The sequence below is a fragment of the Haemorhous mexicanus genome, chromosome 5, assembly GCF_027477595.1.
Source record: "Haemorhous mexicanus isolate bHaeMex1 chromosome 5, bHaeMex1.pri, whole genome shotgun sequence".
Taxonomy (NCBI): Eukaryota; Metazoa; Chordata; class Aves; order Passeriformes; family Fringillidae; genus Haemorhous; species Haemorhous mexicanus.
Genome location: NC_082345.1, coordinates 74,631,607 through 74,658,518, shown reverse-complemented (window position 1 = coordinate 74,658,518; position 26,912 = coordinate 74,631,607). Strand labels below are relative to the sequence as shown.

At 48.1% G+C, this 26,912-nt stretch overlaps 1 protein-coding gene across 1 annotated transcript; it reads left to right on the top strand.

Moving 5' to 3' along the window:
• The first annotated feature begins 11,344 nt into the window (after positions 1-11,344).
• Positions 11,345-19,873, top strand: TUBAL3 (tubulin alpha like 3). The gene is made up of 4 exons (XM_059847589.1): positions 11,345-11,411; positions 15,546-15,789; positions 16,897-17,045; positions 18,504-19,873. Exons 1-4 carry the CDS (start codon positions 11,409-11,411, stop codon positions 19,488-19,490), a joined length of 1,383 nt encoding a protein of 460 aa, XP_059703572.1. The 5' UTR covers positions 11,345-11,408; the 3' UTR covers positions 19,491-19,873.
• Positions 19,874-26,912: the final 7,039 nt, after the last annotated feature.

Sequence of the window (26,912 nt, the reverse complement as noted above, 5' to 3'; positions counted from 1 at the left end):
AATGAATTAATTTTGCTCTTTATTCAAAGAAAATGGAATTAATTTTTCTCTTTATTCAAAGAAAAATGAATTAATTTTGCTCTTTATTCAAAGAAAAGGGAATTAATTTTGCTCTTTATTCAAAGAAAAAGGAATTAATTTTGCTCTTGTTTATTCAAAGAAAATGGAGTAAATTTTGCTCTTTTAAGTTCCAGTGCAGATTTAAGATGACCAAACTGTGAGGTTTCCATTTGGGTTCAAACCCAAACACTTCAGCAGAGCTGTGCTGCCTCACTCCACATTTCATTTTTGTTGCCTGGGAGCTGCTCAGGGGTGAATATCCACGAATCCATTTGATCTCCAGCAGCCAAAATTCCTTCCCCACAGCTGAGACCTGCCTTGGCTGCACCCTGATTTCTGCACCAGCCATTCCCAGATTGCTGTGTCCTGCTGGGAACTGGGACAGACTTCCCAGCCTTTCCAGACCTGTTCTTTGCATTCAGCAGTGGGATTTGGGGAGTGTGGGATTTGGGAATGCCTTTCTGTCCCAGATTGCAGGGCAGGATGAGTTCTGTCACCATCTGTGGGGCAGCTGTCTGGTGTCAAGTGGGCAATTTCTCCTTCTCTCTCTCTCTGAGTGATCACCATCACCCCTCCCTGGCAGGGGACATCTGATAAGAGGCCACTGACTGTCCCTGCATGGCTGATAAGAACTGCAGCATCCCATTGGCTGGTGTGGGCCCAGGGGGAGGAGCCAAGCATTCCTACCTGGATATAATCTGGGGATTCTGATGCCCCAGCATGGCTCCCACTGGATTCCCCAGAGGAACAGCAGCTGCTTCCACTTCCACGGATCTGGGGAGGAGGAATACCTGGGAAAAACACCAATCACTTGGTTTTAAAATTTAAAGGTTTAATGATAATAAAATAGTTATAAAAATAGTAATACAGTTAGAGTAATAATAATTTAGGCAATTTGAATTGAGACAATATGAGACAATAGAAACAAAGAGTTACTGGGCACCTTTTCTGGGTAAAATAAGCCCAAAAAGGCCCCACGTTTACAGAGGATTAACCCTTAAAAGCAATAACCTGTTGCATATTCATACACCTCATCCATGGTGCATCAATTCCATTCACACACAGGATTCTGTCTGGGCAGTGCCAGCTTCTCCCTCTGAATCCTGACAGTGCCTTCGAGGCAGGAGGAATTTCTTTTCTTCTGATAATGGAGCAATAAATTCTCTTTCTCTGAAAGATTCAGGTGTCCTGTGGCTGCTGTCTCGCTGCAAGTCCTTTAGAAAAAGTATCCTACACAGCAGAGTTTCTATTTTAACATTTTTTAGAACCTCAAACTACATTTAACACACTGCTTAAGAGAGTTAATACAGCATCACTTTCTAACACAACACCTATCATATTCATTTGAATATCTGTGAAAAGCCCATCATAAAATTGGCACTTTTCACACACCCTTTTTCTACAGGACCCCCTGCTCCAACAGAACCACACCTGACACCTCAGGAGGGCTGCAGCCACATCTCCAGCTGGGCTGCCACTGCCCCAAGGGCTGTCAGGGTGAGTTCTGACTGTGTCAGGGTTGTTCCAGTGCATTGCATTGTTTATTTTATAATTTTATTTCCTTCCCTATTAAAGAACTGTTATTCCTGCTCCCATATTTGTTGTCTGAGACCCCCTTAATTTAAAATTCACAGCAATGGGGAGGGTTTGCATTCTCCATCCCAGGGGAGGCTCCTGCCCTCCTCAGGGGACACCTGGCTTTCCAAACCCAGACAATCCCCAGGAGGGCTGCAGCCACATCTCCAGCTGGGCTGCCACTGCCCCACGGGCTGTCAGGGTGAGTTCTGACTCTGGCAGGGTTGTTCTAGAATATTGCATTGTTTTATTTTATAATTTTTTTTTTTTCCCTTCCCTATTAAAGAACTGTTATTCCTGCTCCCATATTTTTGTCTGAGACCCCCTTAATTTAAAATTAAAACAATTCAGAGGGGTGGGGAGTGTTTCCATTCTCCATCCCAGGGGAGGCTCCTGCCCTCCTCAGGGGACACCTGGCTTTCCAAACCCAGACAAACCCCAGGAGGGCTGCAGCCACATCTCCAGCTGGGCTGCCACCAACCCCCTGCCCCACGGGCTGTCAGGGTGAGTTCTGACTGTGTCAGGGTTGTTCCAGTGCATTGCATTGTTTATTTTATAATTTTATTTCCTTCCCTATTAAAGAACTGTTATTCCTGCTCCCATATTTTTGTCTGAGACCCCCTTTATTTAAAATTTATTACAATTCAGAGGGGTGGGGAGGGTTTGCATTCTCCATCCCAGGGGAGGCTCCTGCCCTCCTCAGCCATCACCTGGCTCTCCAAACCCAGACAAACCCCAGGAGAGCTGCAGCCACATCTCCAGCTGGGCTGCCACCAACCCCCTGCCCCACGGGCTGTCAGGGTGAGTTCTGACTCTGGCAGGGTTGTTCCAGTGCATTGCATTGTTTATTTTATCCTTTTTTTTCCCTTCCCTATTAAAGAACTGTTACTCCTGCTCCCATATTTGTTGTCTGAGACCCCCTTAATTTAAAATTAAAACAATTCAGAGGGGTGGGGAGGGTTTGCATTCTCCATCCCAGGGGAAGCTCCTGCCCTCCTCAGGGGACACCTGGCTCTCCAAACCCGGACACGTTCCCGTCAGCACAGACACTGGGAGGTTTTTCCTTCCCTGCTGAAATCACCCTGTGGGAGCTCAGGAGGGCACAGCAGATCCCAGGGCTGATCCCATTTCTCTTGGAGCCTGGTTTTTTGGGAAGAGCTGGTTCTCCTCCAGGATTTTGCTGATTTTTGGCCTCTTTTGGACAAGGTGAGGCTGCTGCTGCCCCCTGAGGGCTGTGGGCAGGGTGAAGGATCCCAGAATCATGGAATATCCTGAGCTGGAATGGAGGAGCCCCAGGGATCAGCCAGGCCAGTTCCTGCACAGACACCCCAAAATCCCACCTGGAGCAGCCTTGGGAATGTGCCCATTCCCTGGGGGAGGAAATGTCCCTGAAATTCAGCCTCAGCCTTCCCTGCTCTTCCTAGAGCTCCGTTCAGCTGCTCGGGATTTGGGCAGGGACTCTCCAATCCCATTTTTGCATGGATATCCCAGTCCCATTTGTACATGGACATTCCCAATTCCATTTTTACATGGATATCCCAATCCCATTTGTACATGGACATTCCCAGTCCCATTTGTACGTGAATATTCCCAATCCCATTTTTACATGGATATCCCAATCCCATTTTTGCATGGATATCCCAATCCCATTTGTACATGGACATTCCCAATCCCATTTGTATGTGAATGTTCCCAATCCCATTTTTACATTAATATTCCCAATCCCATTTTTACATGGATATCCCAGTCCCATTTGTACATGGACATTCCCAAATCCCATTTGTACATGAATGTTCCCAATCCCGTTTTTACATGGATATCCCAGATCCCATTTTTTCCTTGGGTATTTCCAATCCCGTTTTAACATGGACATTCCCATTTTTACATGAATATTCCCAGATCCCATTTTTTGCTTGGGTATTTCCAATCCCATTTTTGCTTGGATATTCCAAATTTAATTTGTGCATGGATATCCCAAATCCCATTTTTCCTTGGATATCCCAATTCCATTTTTACATATACATTCCCAATCCTGTTTTTACGTGGATATTTCCAATCCATCTTTACATGGACATTCCCAATTCCTTTTTGGTTTGGACATTCCCAATCCCATTTGTACATGGATATTCCAAATTTAATTTGTACATGGATATCCCAAATCCCATTTTTCCTTGGATATCCCAATTCCATTTTTACATATACATTCCCAATCCTGTTTTTACGTGGATATTTCCAATCCATCTTTACATGGACATTCCCAATTCCTTTTTGGTTTGGATATTCCCAATCCCATTTGTACATGGATATTTTAATCCCATTTTTGCTTGGATATTCCAAATTTCATTTATACATCATTATTCCCAATCCTGCTTTTACATGGATATTTCCAATCTAATTTTTGCTTGGATATTCCCAATCCCATTTTTACGTGGATATATCCAATCCCATTTTCACACTGATATTCCCAATCCCATTTGTACATGGATATTTCAATCCCATTTTTGCATGGACATTCCCAATCCTGTTTTTACATTAATATTTCCAATCTCATTTTTCCTTGGACATCCCAAATCCCATTTGTACATGGATATTCCCAATCCTGTTTATACATGGACATTCCCAATCCCATTTTCCTTGGATATTCCCAATCCCATTTTTCCTTGGATATCCCAAATTCCATTTGTACATGGATATTTCAATCCCATTTTTACATGGACATTCCCAAACCCATTTTTACATTAATATTTCCAATCCCATTTTTGCTTGGATATCCCAAATCCTGTTTTTACATGGATATTTCCAATCCCATCTTTACATGGACATTCCCAATCCCATTTTTCCTTGGATATGCCAAATCCCATTTTTCCTTGGATATTTCCAAATCCATTTTTACATAGATATCCCAAACCCCATTTTTGCTTGGATATTCCAAATCCAATTTTTTCTTGGATGTCCCAAATCCCATTTTTACGTGGATATTTCCAATCCTGGTTTTGCTTGGATATTCCCAATCCCATTTTTGCATGGACATTCCCAATCCCATTTTTCCATAGATATTCCAAATTCCATTTTTACATTAATATTCCCAATCCCATTTTTACCTTAATATTCCAAATCCCATTTTTTTGCTTGGATATTCCAAATCCCATTTTTGTTTGGATATTCCCAATCCCATTTTTCCTTGGAAATTTCCAGTCCTGGTTTTGCTTGGATATTCCAAATTTTTCTTTGGATATTCCAAATTTTTCTTTGGATATTCCCAGTCCTCCTTTTAAATGGATATTTCCAAATTCAATTTCCCATGGTCATTCCCAATCCCATTTTTACATTAATATTCCCAATCCCATTTTTACATTAATATTCCCAGTCCCATTTTTACATTAATATTCCCAATCCCATTTTTATTCATTTATTGGGGAGAAACAAATAAATAAATGAGGAAAATAATTTTTCATTATTTTTTGCTGCTGCTTTTTTTTTTTTTGCAGGGCAATAAAGAACACCAAAACCAACAAATGCTTTGTTTTAAAATATATTTTAATTCATTAATAATGATGATTAAATCAATGATATTGATTAGTTTTTGGTGGCAAGGTTAATTGGTTTTGTTTTGGGAGTGTGACCACATCACTCCAGTGCTGGGTGTGTTGGCAGGTGGAGTTTGGCTGAAGGAAAATGTGCAGAAATCAGGGAAAAATCAGTGAAAATCAGGAAAAAAATGGCAAAAATCAGTGCAAAAATCAGCAAAAAATCAGCAAAAAATCAGCAAAAAAATCAGCAAAACTTAGCAAAAATATTGGCAAAAAATCAGCAACAATCAGCAAAATATTGGCAAAAAAATCAGCAAAAATTAGCAAAACCCAGCCAAATATCAGCAAAAAATTTCAGCAAAATATCAGCAAAACTTTGGCAGAAAATCAGCAAAAAGTCATCCAAAAATTAGCAAAAAATCAGCAAAAATTAGCGAAGCCCAGCAAAATATCAGAAAAAAAAGAAAAAAAATCAACCAAAAAATCAGCAAAACCCAGCAAAATAATCCGGCCAAATATCAGCAAAAATTCAGCAGAAAAACGGCAGAAATTCAGAAAAAAAAAATTAGCAAAAATTAGCAAAACCAGCAAAATAACAGCAAAAATTTGGCAGAAAATCAGCAAAAAATCAGGAAAAATTAGCAAACCCCAGCCAAATATCAGCAAAAATTCGGCAGAAAATCAGCAAAAATTCAGAAAAAAATCAGCAAAAAATCAGTAAAATATCAGAAAAAACAAAACAAAACAAAACAAAAACCCAGCCAAATTTTAACAAAAATTCAGCAGAAAATCAGCAAAAGATTAGCAAAAAATCAGAAAAAAATCAGAAAAAATCAGAAAAAAATCAGAAAAAAATCAGAAAAAAATCAGAAAAAATTAGCAAAGCCCAGCAAAATATCAGCAAAATATCCAGCCAAATATCAGCAAAAATTCAGCAGAAAATCAGCAAATAATCAGAAAAAAATCAGTAAAAAAATCAGCAAAAATTCAGAAAAACATCAGCAAAAATTAGCAAGACCAGCAAAATATCAGCAAAAAATCAGCCAAATATCAGCAAAAATTCGGCAGAAAATCAGCAAAAATTCAGAAAAAAATCAGCAAAAAAATCAGTAAAACTCAACAAAATATCAGGAAAAAACCCCCAGCCAAATATCAGCAAAAGTTCAGCTGAAAATCAGCAAAAAATCAGTTAAAAATCAGCAAAAAATTAGCAAAGCCCAGCAAAATATCAGCGAAAATTCGGCAGAAAATCAGCAAAATATCAGGAAAAAATCAGGCAAATATCAGCAAAAGTTCAGCAGAAAATCAGCAAAAAATCAGGCAAAAATCAGGCAAAAAAATCAGAAAAAAAAAAAAGCAGAAAAAAAGCAGAAAAAATTAGGAAAACCTGGGAGAATATTAGCAAAAAATCAGAAAAAAAATCACAAAAAGTCTGAAAAAAATAAAAAAAGGACAAAATAAGTGGATAGCCAAAGGATTGCTTGGATCAAAAAGTGGATTTCCCTTGGGAAGTGGAAATGGAAAAATGGGATCAGTTTGGAGGTGCCTGAATCCCAATTTTTTCAGCTCAGCCAGCCAGGCCAACACAGGGGAAAAAATCCCTGAAACAAAAGGATTTGTTTTTTCCTATTCCCCCCCTAAAAATAAAAATCAAAAATAATGAACATTAAATTAAATATTTTCTCTTCCCAGGGTTGAAATCTTTGGATGTTGAGGCAAATTGGGGACTGCCAGCAGCCCCTCCTGGTGAGTGCTGGCCAGAATTCCCCTCTGGAATGTTTTGGGGTCAGGATTTAGGGCAGGGAATGGAAGCAGGGCCAGCAGGGGGGAGCCAGGAGGGATTTGGGATGTTTGGGATGTGGGCAGGAGCAGCAGCTGGGAGCTGGGGCTATAAAAATCCTCTGGGGGTGGGATCTGCCTGGTGCCCTTCTAAATCCAGCCTGGGGCTGAAATCCCAGGAGTTTCCCTCTGCCACCACCAACTCTGGAAATTCCCAAAATTCCTTCTCATTTTTCCCAAAAAACCCTCAAATTTTGGGCTTGGAGTTGCCCCAAAACCCCATAATTTAGTGAAGAAACCACTGAGATTTCTCATTTTTTCTCCAGAAAAGCTGAAATCCCAGGTGGGTTCTCTCTGCCACCCCCAACTCCAGAAATTCCCTCATTCCCCCAAAAAAAACCCAAAATTTGGGGCTTGAGTTGCCCAAAAAGACAAAATTTAGTGTAGAAACCACTGAGATTCCTCATTTTCTCTTTTCTCCAGAAAAGCTGAAATCCCAGGAGTCTCCCTCTGCCACCAGCAGCTCTGGAAATTCCCAAAATTCCTTCTCATTTCTCCCAAAAAAACCCTCATATTTTGGGCTTGGTGTTGCCCAAAAAGACAAAATTTAGTGAAGAAACCACTGAATTTTTTTTTTCCCCCAAAAAACTTGAAATCCCAGGTGGGTTCTCTCTGCCACCACCAGCTCCAGAAATTCCCTCTTTCCCTTCTCATTTCCCCCAAAAAAACCCCAAATTTTGGGCCTGGGCTTGCCCAAAACCCCATAATTTAGTGAGGAAACCACTGAATTTTCTCCTTTTTTCTCCAGAAAAGCTGAAATCCCAGGTGGGTTCTCTCTGCCACCCCCAGCTCCAGAAATTCCCTCATTTCCCCCAAAAAACCCCCAAAATTTTGGGCTTGGAGTTGCCCAAAAAGACAAAATTTAGTGTAGAAACCATTGAGATTCTTCATTTTCTCTTTTCTCCAGAAAAGCTGAAATCCCAGGAGTTTCCCTCTGCCACCACCAACTCTGGAAATTCCCAAAATTCCTTCTCATTTTTCCCAAAAAAACCCTCATATTTTGGGCTGGGGGTTACCCAAAACCCCATAATTTAGTGAAGAAACCACTGAGATTCCTCATTTTTTCTCCAGAAAAGCTGAAATCTCAGGTGGGTTCTCTCTGCCACCCCCAACTCCAGAAATTCCCTCATTTCCCCCAAAAAAACCCTAAAATTTTGGGCTTGGGTTGCCCAAAAAGACAAAATTTAGTGAAGAAACCACTGATTTTTTTTTTTTTTTTTTCCCCAAAAACTTGAAATCCCAGTCAGGTTCTCTCTGCCACCACCAGCTCCAGAAATTCCCTCTTGTCCTTCTCATTTCCTCCCCAAAAAACCCCAAATTTTGGGCCTGGGCTTGCCCAAAACCCCATAATTTAGTGAGGAAACCACTGAATTTTCTCTTTTTTTTCTCCAGAAAAGCTGAAATCCCAGGTGGGTTCTCTCTGCCACCCCCAGCTCCAGAAATTCCCTCATTTCCCCCAAAAAACCCCCAAAATTTTGGGCTTGGAGTTGCCCAAAAAGACAAAATTTAGTGTAGAAACCATTGAGATTCTTCATTTTCTCTTTTCTCCAGAAAAGCTGAAATCCCAGGAGTTTCCCTCTGCCACCACCAACTCTGGAAATTCCCAAAATTCCTTCTCATTTTTCCCAAAAAAACCCTCATATTTTGGGCTGGGGGTTACCCAAAACCCCATAATTTAGTGAAGAAACCACTGAGATTCCTCATTTTTTCTCCAGAAAAGCTGAAATCTCAGGTGGGTTCTCTCTGCCACCCCCAACTCCAGAAATTCCCTCATTTCCCCCCAAAAAACCCCAAAATTTTGGGCTTGGAGTTGCCCAAAAAGACAAAATTTAGTGAAGAAACCATTGAGATTCTTCATTTTTTTCTTCAGAAAAGCTGAAAACCCAGGTGGGTTCTCTCTGCCACCCCCAGCTCCAGAAATTCCCTCATTTCCCCCAAAAAACCCCCAAAATTTGGGTTTGGAGTTGCCCAAAAAGACAAAATTTAGTGTAGGAACCACTGAAATTTCTCATTTTATCTCCATAAAGCTGAAATCCCAGGTGGGTTCTCTCTGCCACCCCCAGCTCCAGAAATTCCCCCTTTTCCCTTCCCATTTCCCCTCCAAAAAAAACCCCAAAATTTTGGATTTTACCTTTCCCAAAAAGGTGATTTAATGAATAAACCCCTAAAATCAGAGCTGGGATGCATCCAAGGATAAAAATTCCCCAAATCTTCACGTTCCTGCCCCAAACTCCCCAAATTCCTGAGGAGTTAAAGCTCTTCCTCTTCTCAAATCCCATTCCCAGATCCACCCAGTCCATGGATTTTGCTCCAGTTTCCCAGGGGGGGTTTTATACTGGGAATCCCAAACTGGAGCCAGCAAGAGCAGAAAATCCCCAAAAATGTTGAAGAAAGGGAAAAATTCCTGCTCCTGATCCCATCTGGGATATTCTTGTCTCCCCCCTCAATCCAGAGCTGGTGGGATTTGGGGTGGATCAAAGGAAATTTGGGGGTTTTGAATGGGAGGTGAAGAGGAAAATGAGGGAATTTGGGAAAAAAGTCACCCCAGGCACTGCTGGGATCTGGGGAATCCCACGGGAATGGGGCCAAAAGTGATTCCCAAACCTTGGCAGGAGGGAAAAGTGAATCCTTAAGGAATCCAGAGGGGCTGAGCCTCCACCTGAACATCCCAGAGGTGCCAATCCCAGCAGATTCCCATGAAATCATGGGTGATATGGGGGGAAAACCCCCCCAAAATTGCAGGATTTTGTCCAAAAATGGCCAAAATTAAGAATATCCTCGGCAGTGCTGTGAGTAGTGATGAAGGCAAATTATTCCTGCTGGATAAAGTGAATTATGTGGGAACACACAAAACTTTTCCTTCTTTTTTTTGACCAACTCCAGGCTTAAAAATCAACTTTGATTCAAATAAAACCCTTAAGCAGGAGGGAAAAGTGAATCCTTAAGGAATCCAGAGGGGCTGAGCCTCCACCTGAACATCCCAGAGGTGCCAATCCCAGCAGATTCCCATGAAATCATGGGTGATATGGGGGGAAAACCCCCCCAAAATTGCAGGATTTTGTCCAAAAATTGCCAAAATTAAGAATATCCTCGGCAGTGCTGTGAGTAGTGATGAAGGCAAATTATTCCTGCTGGATAAAGTGAATTATGTGGGAACACACAAAACTTTTCTTTCTTTTTTTTGACCAACTCCAGGCTTAAAAATCAACTTTGATTCAAATAAAACCCTTAAGCAGGAGGGAAAAGTGAATCCTTAAGGAATCCAGAGGGGCTGAGCCTCCACCTGAACATCCCAGAGGTGCCAATCCCAACAGATTCCCATGAAATCGTGGGTGATATGGGGGAAAAACACCCCCAAAATTGCAGGATTTTGTCCATAAATTGCCAAAATTAAGAATATCCTCGGCAGTGCTGTGAGTAGTGATACAGGCAAATTATTCCTGCTGGATAAAGTGAATTATGTGGGAACACAAAACTTCTCCTTCTTTTTTTTTGACCAACCCCAGGCTTATAAATCAACTTTGATTCAAACAAAACCTTTAAGCAGGAGGGAAAAGTGAATCCTTAAGGAATCCAGAGGGGCTGAGCCTCCACCTGAACATCCCAGAGGTGCCAATCCCAACAGATTCCCGTAAAATCGTGGGTGATATGGGGGAAAACCCCCCCCAAAATTGCAGGATTTTGTCCAAAAATGGCCAAAATTAAGAATATCCTCGGCAGTGCTGTGAGTAGTGATAAAGGCAAATTATTCCTGCTGGATAAAGTGAATTATGTGGGAACACACAAAACTTTTCTTTCTTTTTTTTGACCAACCCCAGGCTTAAAAATCAACTTTGATTCAAATAAAACCCTTAAGCAGGAGGGAAAAGTGAATCCTTAAGGAATCCAGAGGGGCTGAGCCTCCACCTGAACATCCCAGAGGTGCCAATCCCAGCAGATTCCCATAAAATCATGGGTGATATGGGGGAAAAACCCCCCCAAAATTGCAGGATTTTGTCCAAAAATGGCCAAAATTAGGAATATCCTCGGCTGTGCTGTGAGTAGTGATGAAGGCAAATTATTCCTGCTGGATAAAGTGAATTATGTGGGAACACACAAAACTTTTCCTTCTTTTTTTTGACCAACTCCAGGCTTAAAAATCAACTTTGATTCAAATAAAACCCTTAAAAAAACACAAATAGGCAAAAATCTGCTGTGACACTGCCTTTAAGCAGAGAAATCCTGCAAGCTAGGCAGGATTTGATCCCAATTTTTTTGGGGGGGATGGAAGGAAAAGGAGCTCTGCTCCTTTAAGCTTGGAGAAACTTCTTTAAATCCAGGTGGAGTCAGGATTTCCTGGGCTATAAAGTTGCAGGGAGAGACAGAGGCAGCAGCTGCTCTGCTCAGATCTTCCCCAGCCTCACCATGGTAAGAGCATTACATTTCCCATTTTTCCCAATTTTTCCTATTTTCCCCCCAAGCCTTCAGAGCTGAAAATTCCCTTTTTTCCCTGCTGGTTTCTCCCGGGGGTTTCCATTCCCAGCAGCTTTGCTCTAATTGCTGGTTACCTCCTGGGTTATTGATTCAGGGTTTGCTCCTTATAAGGGAAAAGTGAGGGATGTGCTGGGAATTGTTGGAGTGGCCTCTTGGTGCTTTTCCCCCGCGGAGTTTGCAGCTCCTGAGGTGGGATCTGCAAACTTGGGAAGTTTTGAAAAAGTTGGGAGTTTTAATTTTTTTTTTTTAAATAATTTTTTTTTTTTTTTTAGTGTGTGTGAGTAGGAGCAGCATGTTTTTCCTCAACTAAATTCTGGATTAAAATCGAAATTTTCCATCCTGCTGCCCCCTTTCCCCCAGAATTTTAACACTCCCAAAGTGCTGCAACAAGCACAACCTTTAGGGTTTGGTGTTTTTTTTTTTTTTCTTTAGGAACGAGCTGCCATGTTGCCTTTGTCTGCTCTAAACCCTTGGGATTCTATCAAATGGATAAAAATCCCCCTTTTCCATCTTGTTTTTTTCATGGAATCCCTGCTCCAAAACGTTTGCAGCTGGGAAACTGAAGAGGATTGAGGACTAAAAAAAAAAAAAAAAAATAAATCTGCAATCCTGATTATTTCTGTCTGCTCCAGCTGAAACTTTTTGGGAAAGAGGATCCCAACTGGCACTTTTTTTGTGGATGCAAAGGAGCAGCTTGTTGGAAAAATCTGCTTGCAAATGGGAGAAAACTTCAAAGTGGCTCCCAGGGATTTGGCTTTGAACTTTTCCTTTAGTCTGCAGATTTCTGGTCTCGCCTGGCCCTAAAAGTGTTAAATATTTACACGGTGTTCCCAAGGGGAAAATCAGCTGGACAACAATAGCCAGAGTCTGTAAAAGGCACTTCAGCTGGATGCAAATGTTGGGAAGATCCCAAAAAACCAACCCTCTGGAATATTTAAGAGGAGGGGAAAAACCTCCAATAAACCGCTGCGCTTTTTTCCTTCGGCAGCTCCCACTTCTTATATTTCGTTTTTATTTTCCTTTGTTCTCCTTCCCTGAGCTCCGGCTGCAGATTCCAGTGCTCCCAGGGCAGCAGGTGCTGGGAATGGGGGTTTGGGAGCCGAGCAGCTGTCCCAGGGAAGCGCTGGGATGGATGGGGAACTATCCCAACCACGCTGCTGCAGGGCTGGCCAGGGCAGGCAGCGCTGCCCGCGGGGAGTAGGGACGGCTGGGACAGCAGGAATGGGGTCACCCTGATCCCGGCAGGAATGGGATCTCCCTGATCCCAGCAGGAATGGGATTGCCCTGATCCCTGAGACCGGCAGGAGTGAGGTCTCCCCGATCCCTGATCCCGGCAGGAATGGGATCTCCCTGATCCCAGCAGGAATGGGATTGCCCTGATCCCTGAGACCGGCAGGAGTGGGGTCTCCCCGATCCCTGATCCCGGCAGGAATGGGATCTCCCTGATCCCGGCAGGAATGGGATCTCCCTGATCCCGGCAGGAATGGGATTGCCCTGATCCCTGATCCCAGCGGGAATGGGGTCACCCTGATCCCTGATCCTGGCAGGAGTGGGGTCACCCTGATCCCTGATCCTGGCAGGAGTGGGGTCACCCTGATCCCTGATCCCGGCAGGAATGGGATCCCAGCCCCTCCTGGTCCCGGCAGGAATGGGATCGCCCTGATCCCAGCAGGAATGGGATCCCAGTAGCTCCTGATCCCAGCAGGAATGGGATCACCCTGATCCCTGATCCCAGCAGGAATGGGATCTCAGCCCCTCCTGATCCCGGCAGGAATGGGATCGCCCCAATCCCTGATCCCAGCATGAAAGGGATCCCAGTAACTCCTGATCCTGGCAATCCCTGATCCCAGCAGGAATGGGATCATCACCATCCCTGATCCCAGCAGGAATGGGATCATCACCATCCCTGATCCCAGCTGGAATGGGTTCACCCTGATCCCAGCAGGAATGGGATCCCAGCCCCTCCTGATCCTGGCAGGAGTGGGATCATCACAATCCTTGATCTCAGAATGAAAGGGATCCCAGTAGCTCCTGATCCCAGCTGCTCCTTTTCCCAACAATCCCTGATCCTGGCAGGAATGGGATCACCCCAATCCCTGATCCCATCAGGAATGGGATCCCAGTAGCTCCCCATCTCAGCAATCCCTGATCTCACCAGGAATGGGATCACCACAATCCCTGATCCCGGCAGGAATGGGATCCCAGCCCCTCCTGATCCCGGCAGGAATGGGATCATCACAGTCCCTGATCCCAGAATGAAAGGGATCCCAGTAGCTCCTGATCCCAGCAGGAATGGGATCACCCCCATCTCTGATCCCAGCAGCTCCTTTTCCTGACAGTCCTGGATCCCAGCAGGAATGGGATCACCACAATCCCTCATCCCAGCAGCTCCTTGTCCTCACAATCCCTGATGCCAACAATCCTGGATCCCAGCAGTTCCATTTCCCACCAACATCCTGATCCCACCGACCCTCTGATCCTGACAGTGCCTGATCCCAGCAGGAATGGGATCCCGGCAGGAATGGGATCCCGGCAGTCCCTGATCCCAGCAGGAATGGGATCCCGGCAGTCCCTGATCCCAGCAGCCTCCACACCCCGCAGAACTGGGGATCTTGTCCCACCCTGGGGTTTGGGGGTGTTTGGGCAGCTCTGGGTCGGTGTCCCCGTGTCCCAGGAATGATCCAGTCCTGCCTTGTTTTGTCCTGGCTCTGGTGGCCTCTGGAGCTCCCTGAGGGATGGGAAGATCTTGGCACATCCACGCTTGGAGAAGGGGATGGAAAAGTTTCATTGGCTCATCTCCCTGCCAACAGTGGTGGGTGCCCTGGGATGTCCAGCTGGAATCTTCTGGAGACTCCTGGACACTTTGGGTGGTTGTGCCCAGGAGATTTGGGATCTGCTGTTCCCACCACCCCTCCCTAAGCTGGGCTCACCTGTGGAGACCCCAGCTTGGTGAGGTGAGGTGAGACCTGAGCCAGGCTGCCCCTGGATGATGCCACACACGGTGGGATCAGCCTCCCGGCTTGTCCTTCCCAGGTGGGATCAGCTCCCTGTCCCAGGGACCCCTCGGGAAGCGGCGCTGCAGTAACTGGGGCTCCGTGCCAGGGGGCCGTGCCACGGCTGTGCCAGGGGGCCGTGCCACGGCTGTGCCAGGGGGCCGTGCCACGGCTGTGCCAGGGGGCTGTGCCATGGCTTTGATGGTGGCCGTGCCACGGCTTTGATGGTGGCGTGGTGGCAGCAGCAGGTGCCAATTACCCAGGGCAGTGCCCAGGGAGCCTCCGGGAGACGCCGCTCCCCGGGAGCTTCCCTGGAGTCCCAGCCTGCTGGAGATGACCTGGATAAATCCAGACTCAGAGCTGCTCCCAGGAGCCAGCCTGGCCTTGCTCTGCCCCGGGGCAATCCCTGTTTTCTCCAGCCTCTGTGACTCCAGCTTGGCTCAGGTTTTCCAAGCTTGGCTTCTCCCTGAGCTCTTTTTTCCGGGGTCAGGAGCCTGGAGCTGCTGGTGCTGATCCATCAGGATGGGAGGGATTGGCAGCAGCTCCAAGGAGCTGGTGCTGCTCGGCTGCTTCCTGCCCCAGCATGGAGCCAGCAGCTCCTTCCTTCCTTCCTCCTTCCCTGGGCTGGGAGAGCCTTTCCCAGGAATGCTGTGTCCTGCAGATCCCAGTTTGATCCCAGTTTGATCCCGGCTCCAGCTCCTGCAGTGGGCGGACGCCGCCTGTTTCCCTCATCATCCCCAGCTCCGAGGGGAACTGTGGGGGCTGGAACTCCCAATCGCCATCCACAGAATGTGTGCAATTCCCTGTTTCCCTTTTCCAGAGGGAGTGCATTTCCATCCCCATCCACAGGATGTGTGCAATTCCCTGTTTCCCTTTTCCAGAGGGAGTGCATTTCCATCCCCATCCACAGGATGTGTGCAATTCCCTGTTTCCCTTTTCCAGAGGGAGTGCATTTCCATCCCCATCCCCATCCACAGGATGTGTGCAATTCCCTGTTTCCCTTTTCCAGAGGGAGTGCATTTCCATCCCCATCCCCATCCACAGGATGTGTGCAATTCCCATTTCCCTTTTCCAGAGGGAGTGCATTTCCATCCACATCGGGCAGGCCGGAGTGCAGATGGGCAATGCCTGCTGGGAGCTCTACTGCCTGGAGCACGGCATCCAGGCTGACGGGACCATTCCCAGCTCCAAGCAGGTGAAATCCATGGATCCCAACTCCGAGCAAGTGGATTCCTCCTTCGAGACCTTCTTCTGTGAGACAGCTTCTGGCAAGCACGTGCCCCGGGCAGTGTTCATTGACCTGGAGCCCACTGTCATTGGTAAAACCGGGATTTTTTTCCTGATCCATCTTTATCCATAATTCCCAACCCTTTTTCCATGGGATCCTGATGTTCCCACTGCTCTGCTCTGGTTAACAGACAGAATTCACCCTTCCAAAGGGACCGGCGGGGACGAACCCGTGGCTGCCACTGAGTTCTCTTTGTTCCTCCCTTTTGGGACCTTCAGCAGGTGGAAAGTGTCCTGGATTTGCCAGCCTTGGTGGTCCTGGCTGGAATTCCACCATCCCATGGCCAGATGTGGCACATCTGGTTCTGATGCCACCCCCGAAGTGTGAGGTGCCACACATGCCGTGGGTTTGTGGCACCTGGCTGTCCTGTTTGGCCAACTTGGCCTCTGGGAGATCTTTTCCAACCTGATGGATTCCAAGAGATTCCCACTTCCCCTTCCAGCTCCCTCGGGGGTCTCTGGCTGTTGGTTTGTGTGGCACCTCAATTTGAGGTGTCTTCCTAGAAAATAATAATTATTTCTTTAGGAAATGACTCCAGATCCAACCACCTGCTCCTGCCTTCCAGGCTTCTCCTCCTGTCTTTCCATCTGGGATGTGACTCATTAGTCCTAATTAAAGGATTTGCAGACTTTTGTTTGGGTTCTGCTTAATTTTTAGACGCCTCATTAAGGTATCAAATGGAGAATTCAATGAGTGAGCCAGGAGATTACGGAATGTGCCCGGTGTTGGGATGGAGTGGATTTAAAACCCCTCTGGAGCTGGGTCAGGTGGAAATGTCAACCCTGGAGGGGCTTTGTCTGTGTCCCTTCTGTGCTGGAGAGCAGAGGATGGAGGTGGAGCTTCCAGACTTCTCCTCCAAGCTGCCTGTGGTAACTGATCCCACAAAACCTCTGGAATTGTGGTGTCCTAGCTCATTAAACCTGGTTAATTTAGGATTTCGGGCTAGGTGTAGGGTGAGGACGGAGTTCTGGTAGCACCTTCCCCGTGTGAGTTTATTCCTCCCCCTTCCATTATCCCCACAACCCCTCCCTGACCGTGCCGTGACCTCCTGCTGGACGTGCCACGGGTTTTGCTCCGTCAGCTCCTACCAGAACCTTCCTTTGTGCTCTGCTCTGGCTGATTTCTCCTCCTGGCACAGATGAGATCAGGACTGGGCCCTACCACGGGCTCTTCCACCCGGAGCAGCTCATCAGTGGCAAGGAGGACGCTGCCAACAACTACGCCCGCGGCCACTACACCATCGGCAAGGAGATCATCGACACCGTGCTCAGCAGGATCCGCAAAATGGTGAGGGGAGCTGGGTGGAAGTAACAAACACCCTGCTGGCTGAAAATGGCCCATTTCTGGGTGAAAATGGCACATTTCTGGGTGAAAATGGCACCCTCCTGAACAGCACTGGGGAGTTTGGGGTGGAAGTCTTGAAATGAAAGTGTCTTAAATTGAAAAACAGCTTTAGGTGAGGTCTGAGCGTTGTTGGCGCTGTTGGGATTTGGTTTGGGGCTCGGGAGAGCCCCTGGATTTGTGTGTTTGCCCTAAAAGCAGAGAATTGTGGTGTTAAAACTGGGCTGAAGATGCCTGGGGAGTGCTCTAAGCACAGTTTTGAGCTGTGTTGCTTGGGATAGTTATCCCAGTCCTTAAATGGACAAATATCCATATTTTTTTTTGGGATGGTTATCCCAGTCCTTAAATGGATAAATATCTATTTTTTGGGGGGGATAGTTATCCCAGTCCTTAAATTGATAAATATCCATTTTTTGTGGATATTTATCCCAGTCCTTAAATGGATAAATATCCTTTTTTTTTGGGATAGTTATCCCAGTCCTTAAATGGATAAATATCCATTTATTTTGGGATAGCTATCCTAGTCCTTAAATTGATAAATATCTATTTTTTGGGGGGATAGTTATCCCAGTCCTTAAATGGAAAAATATCCTTTTTTTTTTTTTTTTTTGGATGGTTATCCCAGTTCTTGAACGGATAAATATCCAGTATTCTTGGGATAGTTATTCCAGTTCTTAAATGGTTAAATATCCATTTTGTTGGGATAGTTATCCCAGTCCTTGAATGGATGAATATCCAGTATTCTTGGAATAGTTATCCCAATCCTTAAATGGTTAAATATGCATTTTTTTGGGATAGTTATCCCAGTCCTTAAATTGACAAACATTCTTTTTTTTTTTGGGATAGTTATCCCAGTCCTTAAATGGATAAATATCCTTTTTTTTTGGGATGGTTATCCCAGTCCTTAAGTGGATAAATATCCATTTTTTTGGGGATACTTTTCCCAGTCCTTACAGGCATAAGTATCCAATATTCTTGGGATAGTTTTCTAGTCCTTGGGATAAGTATCCAATATTCTCGGGATAATTATCCTGGTCCTTACAGGGGCAAATATCCATTTTCTTGGGATTGTTATTCCATCCTTACAGGGGAAAATATCAATTTTCTTGGGATTGTTACTCCAGTCCTTACAGGGGAAAATATCCATTTTCTTGGGATTGTTATTCCAGTCCTTACAGGGGAAAATATCCATTTTCTTGGGATTGTTACTCCAGTCCTTACAGGGGAAAACATCCATTTTCTTGGGATTGTTACTCCAGTCCTTACAGGGATAAATATCCATTTTCTTGGGATAGTTGTCTCAGTATTCTTGGGATGGTTATTCCAGTCCTTACAGGGATAAATATCCAGTATTCTCGGGATGTTTCCTGGTCCTTGGGATAACTATCCGACGTTCTGCTGCAGGCTGACCAGTGCAGTGGACTCCAAGGCTTCCTGGTCTTCCACAGCTTCGGAGGAGGCACCGGCTCCGGCTTCACCTCGCTGCTGATGGAGCGGCTCTCCGTGGAGTACAGCAAGAAATCCAAGCTGGAATTCTCGGTGTACCCGGCCCCGCAGGTGTCCACGGCCGTGGTGGAGCCCTACAACTCCATCCTGACCACGCACACCACGCTGGAGCACTCGGACTGCTCCTTCATGGTGGACAACGAGGCCATCTACGACATCTGCCACCGCAACCTGGACATCGAGCGCCCCACCTACACCAACCTCAACAGGCTGATCGGCCAGATCGTGTCCTCGGTCACGGCCTCGCTGCGCTTCAACGGCGCCCTCAACGTGGACCTGATCGAGTTCCAGACCAACCTGGTGCCCTACCCGCGCATCCACTTCCCGCTCACCACCTACGCGCCCATCGTCTCGGCGGAGAAGGCCTACCACGAGCAGCTCTCCGTGCCCGAGATCACCAACGCCTGCTTCGAGTTCTCCAACCAGATGGTCAAGTGCGACCCTCGCCGCGGCAAGTACATGGCCTGCTGCCTGCTCTACCGCGGCGACGTGGTGCCCAAGGACGTCAACGCCGCCATCGCCGCCATCAAGACGCGCCGCTCCATCCAGTTCGTGGACTGGTGCCCCACCGGTTTCAAGGTGGGCATCAACTACCAGCCGCCCACGGTGGTGCCCGGCGGCGACCTGGCCAAGGTGCAGAGGGCCGTGTGCATGCTGAGCAACACCACGGCCATCGCCGAGGCCTGGGCCCGCCTGGACCACAAGTTCGACCTGATGTACGCCAAGAGGGCCTTCGTGCACTGGTACGTGGGGGAGGGCATGGAGGAGGGCGAGTTCTCCGAGGCCAGGGAGGACCTGGCGGCCCTGGAGAAGGATTACGAGGAGGTTGGAAGGGACTCGGCGGACGGGGAGGAGGAGGAGGAGGGGGAGGAGGATGAGTACTGACAGACTTGAGCTCAGCTGGAGTCCAGACTTGTGTGCCGAGTGCCCGAGGGCCGGCCGTGTTTGATGCGTTGAACCTCCCCTGCTTGCGTAGTCGGGGCTCGCAGAGCTCCTCTCTAGCCTGGGTGTCTTGAGCTTTATCCCACTGCTGTTTATTGGTGAGTGAGCTGAGTCGGGCCTAACTTAGGCCTGACATCCCGCCTAGCCAGGAGGTCCCGGTTCCTAATCCGGGGAATGTCGCGGGCTGCCTGCTTTGCCTGGAATGGCAACAAACTCTCGCTCTGGCTTTTTTGGTGTAAAAGCACTTTGGAATCAGACATGCACCTGTAAACTTCTATGCAAATGGCTTTTTGTATGTGAATAAAGAGGGTTTGTTTGGCTCGGAATTCCTTGGATTCCCCGGGGGGGTTTGTGGGGAGGCTCCTGCTGGCAGGTGGCCTGAGGAGAAGAGCAGATGCTGATCAGGGTGTGCTGTGAGAGTCATCATCCCTAATTAGTGCTGTGGGGGAAGTGGCCTATATCCCGTGGGAATTTCTGTCTGGGGCTGGCTGCTGCTCAGGGAATTCCATGTCTGGGATCAGGGAGTCACTTCTCAGTGCTGGGAGCACTTTTGGGCCTCCTCACCACCTTTGGGCACAGCTCAGGTGTCGCCTGAGCAAATCCTGGTGGTTTGGGGGAGTGCTGAGGATTTGGGAAAGATTCCCAAACCGGGGAACTCCAGCCAGGAATGGGGAGAGGAGAGGGGAGCTGTGTCTGATATTGGGGAGAGGGAGATGGAAGGATCCCAAAACTCTTTGGTGGCCCTAAAAGGACCAGGGTGGTGACAGCAGGACCAGGTTGGAGGTGACTCCTGGGAAGGTGCAGGTCCCTTGAGCCATCCCAAAGTCCCCATCCCAGATTGTCCCCTGAGAAGATTCCAGGTCCAGCCAGGAATGGGGATGGGGAAAGGGAGGGGAGCTGTGTCTGATATTCGGGACAGGAGGTGGAAGGATCCCAAAACTCTTTGGTGGCCCTAAAAGGACCGGGTTGGAAGTGGCCCCTGGAAGGTTGAAGTCCCTTGAGTCACTCCGAAGGTTGCACCCCAAAGTCCCCATTCCTGATTGTCCCCAAGAAGATTCCAGGTCCAGCCAGGAATGGGGACAGACAGGGAAAGGGAGGGGAGCTGTGTCCCATGGGTGGAGCCACCTTGGAAAGGAGAGGAGAGGGATTTTGGGGAAAATCCCACAGTTTTGGGGAGAGGTGAATCCTCATAGAGTGATTTCAGCTTTGTTTTCTCTTCTGGGAAGAGCAAAGCTGCTCCTACGAAATTCCAGCCTGTGGGAATGTTGGGAACATCCCTCTTCCAGCCCATCCACCATTCTTCCTTCTGCTTCATTCATAATTAACCCACTGAGTGAATCACTCTGTGCTGACTGTGAATTCTGCAGAACCTTCTGGTGAATTGTTTCAGTTAGGCCATTAATTAAGTGCTTTAATTTGAATTTCATTTTTAATTTAAAGTTTAAAACCTTTTAATTGTTGATGGAGGGGCTCAGTTTGATTAAGGGACCTCAGGATTCCATGGGAACATCTCCCTTACTCCTTCCATCCTTTCCCATTCCCGACCTCCACACTGCTCATTTTTGTTGATTTTTTAACTTTCAGATTGCTCAAATTTAGGTTTTATTTTGCCTTTTCCCTGAGCTTTGCCCATCCAGTAAAAGCTGCAGGCTGAGCTTTGTCACGCTTTCGCTTTTGGATGAAATCCACTTTTTTCCACACTTCTGCCAGAGATTCCCTAGGGAATCCTTAAACCTCCCATTCCTGCTGAAGCAATCCCTGTCCTGCTGCCAGGGCTGGAAATTTAATTGGGATTGAGATGGGAATTCCAGCACTTTGGCTCTGGCAGCCTCCTATAAAACTGTGTCTCCCTGAAAAAATTCCTTCCCTCTCCTGGCTGCTCCCAGACGTGATGTAAGAATCCCTGGAAGCTGCAAAGGAGCTGGAAAAGGGGATTGAGCCTCAGCTCTGCCTTTCCCTGGATTGCAGCTGGGTTATTCCTCCTCCTCTGGGGGCTCCCTGTGCTGTGAGGGATCCAAGAAAAGCAGCTTGGGCAGGAAAAAAAGGAAAGAAAGGAATCTGAGGGACAAAAAGGGAAAATCCAAGGGGAAAAAAGGAAAAATGGAATTGAAGGGCTGGCTTGGGAATGTTGGGCTGACCTGGGGGAAGGGAGCTGGATTTAAATCCCAGTTTCTCCTCCCCAGAGCTCCTGGGGCTGGGAGGTCCCCGAGGTGGGAGATCCCAGGAGCTGCCTCACCTCTGGCTGCCCTTTCCCTTGGAGCATTCCCAGGAGAAAGAGTGAAGGTTTTCCATACCTCCTTCCAGGCTCCTGGCCCCAGCAGGTTCAGGAGCTGGGAAAAGCCTCTTGAATTATTACAAGTGATGAATTTTCAACAGAGAAGAGCCCAGAGCAGAGCTCCAGGAGCTTTGGGAAGGGACAACTCCAGCCCTGCCTCCTGCCTCCCCTGGGAGCTGTGGATATCATGGATGGAGGATCCAGCCAGGATGGTGGCACTGATGGGAGATCCTTGGCACTCCTCCACACCTGCCCTTGTCCTTTGTGGAATTCACCTGGCTGGAGGCGGGAACCCCACACCTGAGGAGCTCCAGGAGATCCCAAACCCCTGGATCATGCAGGAAGTGTGGGAATGGTGCTCTCCTGGGATGGCTGGGTGGTGGCAGGGAGGGTCAGGTGGGAACCCCACACCTGAGGAGCTCCAGGAGATCCCAAACCCCTGGATCATGCAGGAAGTGTGGGAATGGTGCTCTCCTGGGATGGCTGGGTGGTGGCAGGGAGGGTCAGGTGGGAACCCCACACCTGAGGAGCTCCAGGAGATCCCAAACCCCCTGGATCACCCAGGAAGTGTGGGAATGGTGCTCTGCTGGAATGGCTGGGTGGTGGCAGGGAGGGTCAGGCAGGTGAGGTGGTGATGGGGGACACGAGGACACAAAACCCTGTCCCCTCCTGCTGGGAAAGGCTCTGGGAGTGCCAAGGTGGAGGTGCTTTGAAGGATTTGCACCTGCAAATCCAGGGAATTTGGAGTTTTCTTGGATTTTAAATCCTCACTCATGCTGGTTTCCCCGTAATGTCCATCAGCACTTCCTGTGAGTTCAGGAAAATTATTTTCATTGGGTTTTTTTTGGGGGGGGGAAATAAATTTTAAAAAATAATTTATTTAAAGGATTAAGCTAATTTTCGGGAAAATTATTTTCATTATTTTTGGGGGGGGAATCAATTTTAAAAAATTAATTTATTTAAAGGATTAAGCTAATTTTTAAAGGATAAAGCTAATTTTCAGGAAAAATAATTTCATTATTTTTTGGGGGAATCGATTTAAAAAAATTAATTTATTTAAAGGATTTAGCTCATATTTAAAGGATGAAGTTAATTTTCAGGAAAAATATTTTTTTTTTTGGGGGGGAATCGATTTTTAAAAATCAATTTATTTAAAGGATTTAGCTAATTTTCAGGAAAAATATTTTCATTATTTTTGGGGGGGAATCGATTTTTAAAAATCAATTTATTTAAAGGATTTAGCTCATATTTAAAGGATTAAGCTAATTTTCAGGAAAATTATTTTCATTATTTTTTGGGGGGGAATCAATTAAAAAATTAAATAATTAATTTAAAGGCTGAAGCTCATTTTCCAGACTTCCCCTGCAACCTTCAGAGCTGGGAATGGGATTTCTGCTTTCCACCCTCACTTTCCAAACGCTGGAATTCCTGGGGATGGGGGTCATGGGTTGGGATCATGGGGCTGGGATGGTTCTTCCAGCACTGGATCCATGAAAATTCAGACTGCTCCAGCTCCTTGAACCCAAATTTTGACTCCTCCTCCTCCCTGAGCCCAAACCATGGATAACGAAGAGCCAAAGCCTTCCCTGTGGAGCTGGATCCCACTTCCAGGGGAAACGAGGGACCTGGCAGCCCGGTGGGGAGGGGACCTTCCCTGGAACAGGGGTAAAAATTCCATTGGAAATGGGGAATTGGGGATGTTCTGGAAAAGCTGGAAAAGCTGTGGGAGAGGGGATAAAGGCAGGACTGGGGTCACCAGTGGGACCAATCCCAATGCAGGTGGACAGTGGTTTTATTTTCCATGCAAAACAGACAAATTCAAGGAATTCATGGGCACGAGGGGTCCCCGAGGCCGGAAAAAGGAATTTTAAAAATTTATCCGAATCTAGGATGTGGGAATAACTCCATGGGGAATCAAGGCTTGGTCCCCTTGGATGTTCCTGGTCTGTCCCAAACCTTGCTTGGGTTGGGATCCTCTGAGGAGAGCAGGAAATGAGGCTGTTCTTGGGAACAATCCTTAAAACCTCGTCAGGAAGGGAATGGCTGGAGAATCAGAGGAAAAGCCCACGGGAATGGCAGGGAGCAGATCCCACCCAGCAGCCAATGGAGCTGGGGCTGGGATTTAGGGAAGGAATCCCTGGAATCCCTCACCCAGCTCTGGCTTTTCCATCTCCTGTCCGTGCGCTGGGGGGATCCATGAGGAGCTCCTGGCTGCTGGGAATGCCCCAGATCCCAGGATAAGTGCTCCCAGCCCCACCTGGGCCAGGCAGGAATCCCAGGAAGGTCCCAGCTGTGGGACAGGACATTCCAGGAGCAGGGCAGGCATCCTGGGAAGGGGATTCATTCCTCCAGGTGGGCCTGCAGCCACGGCTCCAGAGCTCCTGACAGAATTCCCTACAAATCCATCCCATTCCTTGCCCTGGTTGCTGCTGGGAATTGCCTTGGTTTTCCCAGCCGAACCCCCATGGATGTGAACGTGGGTGTGTTCCCTAAAAACTGGGAGTGCAGCTTTGGAATCTGTCCCTCAGCAGGTGGGGCTGGATCCTCCTCGATCCCAGGGTGGAATTCAGGATCCTGCCGTCCTTGGGAACGTGGGAGCTCTTGCCGCACCTCTGGTTTGCTCTTCCATTTGGGAAGGGTCCATTTGGGAAGGATCCATTTGGGAAAGGTTCATTTGGGGAGGATCCATTTGGGAGGGGTCAATTTGGGAAGGATCTGTTTGGGAAGGGTTCAGTTGGGAAGGATCCATTTGGGAAGGATCCATTTGGGAAGGATCCATTTGGGAAGGATCCATTTGGGAAGGATCCATTTGGGAGGGGTTGATTAGGGAAGGATCCATATGGGAAGGATCTGTTTGGGAAGGGGTTCCATTTGGGAAGGGGTTCCATTTGGGAAGGGGTTCCATTTGGGAAGGGGCTCCATTTGGGAAAGATCCATTTGGGAAGGATCCATTTGGGAGGGGTTGATTAGGGAAGGATCCATATGGGAAGGATCTGTTTGGGAAGGATCCATTTGGGAAGAGTTCATTTGGGAAGGATCCATGTGGAAAGGGTTCATTTGGGAGGGGTTAATTAGGGAAGGATCCAGTTGGGAAGGGTCCGTTTGGGAGGGGTCAATTTGGGAAGGGTCCATTTGGGAAGGGTCAGTTTGGAAAGGGTCCATTTGGGAGGGGTTAATTTGGGAAGAGTTCATTTGGGATGGGTTCAGTTGGGAAGTGTCCATTTGGGAAGGGTTTTTCCAGGTGCCAGGTGTGGGTGGGACTCTCCCCTGGGATGCAGCTGGGAAGGGAGGATCCCTCCCTTCCCCACCACTCCTTATCAGCTGATAAGAGCTGTCCCTGCCTCTGGAACCAACAGATCCCTCAGCTCATCCCTTCCCACTTCCCTGGGAATTTCCTTCCCTAAAGGGGGAAGATCCTGTGGGAGCTCCAGGCAGGCGATGTTTGGAATTCCAGTGTGTCCCACAGGGCTGGGATGTTCTCCTGGATATTCTGGGATGTCCAGCCCGGAGCTGGGAAAGGATCCCAGGCAGGGCTGGTGGGGGGAAAAGCTGTTCCCAACCTGGAGCAGGACTTTCCTGGGAATCCCAGTGGGAAACCTCTCCCAACTTTCTGCTCAAAGCAGGGATTCCTCCTTCCAAGGATCCTCTGCTGAGCCTGGGACACCTGGGGACACCTGGACAGCCCAGCAAGGGATGAGTGTCCAACTGGACACGGAGCAGGTGTGACCTGGTTCTCCCCGTGCCTCAGTTTCCCTGAGGAAAATGGGGACCATGCCCGTGTCCTGCTGGATGAGAACACCGGGAATCTGCTGGGCTGTAAAAATCCAGATAATCCAAGATTCCAGTGGATTGCAATGGGAAAAGCCCCCGCTGTGCCCTCCTGGAGCTGAGGCAGGAGGTCACTGTGCCCCTGGTGGCTGTCCAGGACATTCCCCACCCACCAGGACATCGCCAACCCTCTGGCTGTCCCGTGGTGTCCCACCTGGAATGTCCCCGTGGCCGTGCCCTGGATGGGGCTGGCGGGATCTCATTTCCTCCTCTTGGTGAGCACCCCCTGGGGAAGAAGGGCCAGATTTCTGTCCTTCCCAAATTTCTGTCCTTCCCAAATTTCTCTCCACCTCCCAAACCTGCTGTGTGCAGGGATGAGGGAAGAGCTGGAATTTCAGCAGGGCTGGGAGGTTCAGAGGAAGCTGGGGACACCAGGGCCGTGGGGTGACAATGGCTGTGACCCATCTGGGGACACCGGGGCTGTGGGGTGACAATGGCTGTGACCCATCTGGGGACACTGGGGCTGTGTGGGTGACAATGGCCAGATCCATCAGGGGACACTGGGGCTGTGTGAGTGACCATGGCCAGGATCTAGTTGGGGACACTGGAGCCGTATTGGTGGCTCTGACCAGGGCCCATGTGGGGACACCGGGGCTCTGTGGGTGACAATGGCTGGGACCCATCTGGGGACACCAGGGCTATGGGGGTGACAATGGCCAGGGCCCATCTGGGGACACCGGGGCTGTGGGGTGACCCTGGCCAGACACCGGGGCTCTGTGGGTGACAATGGCCAGGATCTATTTGGGGACACTGGTGCCATATTGGTGGCTCTGACCAGGGCCCATCAGGGGACACCAGGGCTGTGTGGGTGACAATGGCCAGAACCCATCAGGGGACACCGGGGCTGTGGGGGTGACCGTGGCCAGACACTGCGGCTGTGTGGGTGACAATGGCTGGACCCATCTGAGGACACCAGGGCTGTGTGGGTGACAATGGCCAGGACCCATCTGGGGACCCCAGGACTGTGTGGGGTGACAATGGCCAGGGCCTATCTGGGGACACTGGTGCCATATCGGTGGCTCTGACCAGGGCCAATCTGGGGACACCAGGGCTGTGTGGGTGACAATGACCAGGGCCCATCAGGGGACACCAGAGCTGTGTGAGTGACCCTGGCCAGACACTGGGGCTGTGTGGGTGACAATGTCCAGGGCCCATCTGGGGACACCAGGGCTGTGTGGGTGACAATGACCAGGGCCCATCAGGGGACACCGGGGCTCTGGGGTGGCAATGGCCAGGACCCATCTGGGGACACTTGTGCCATA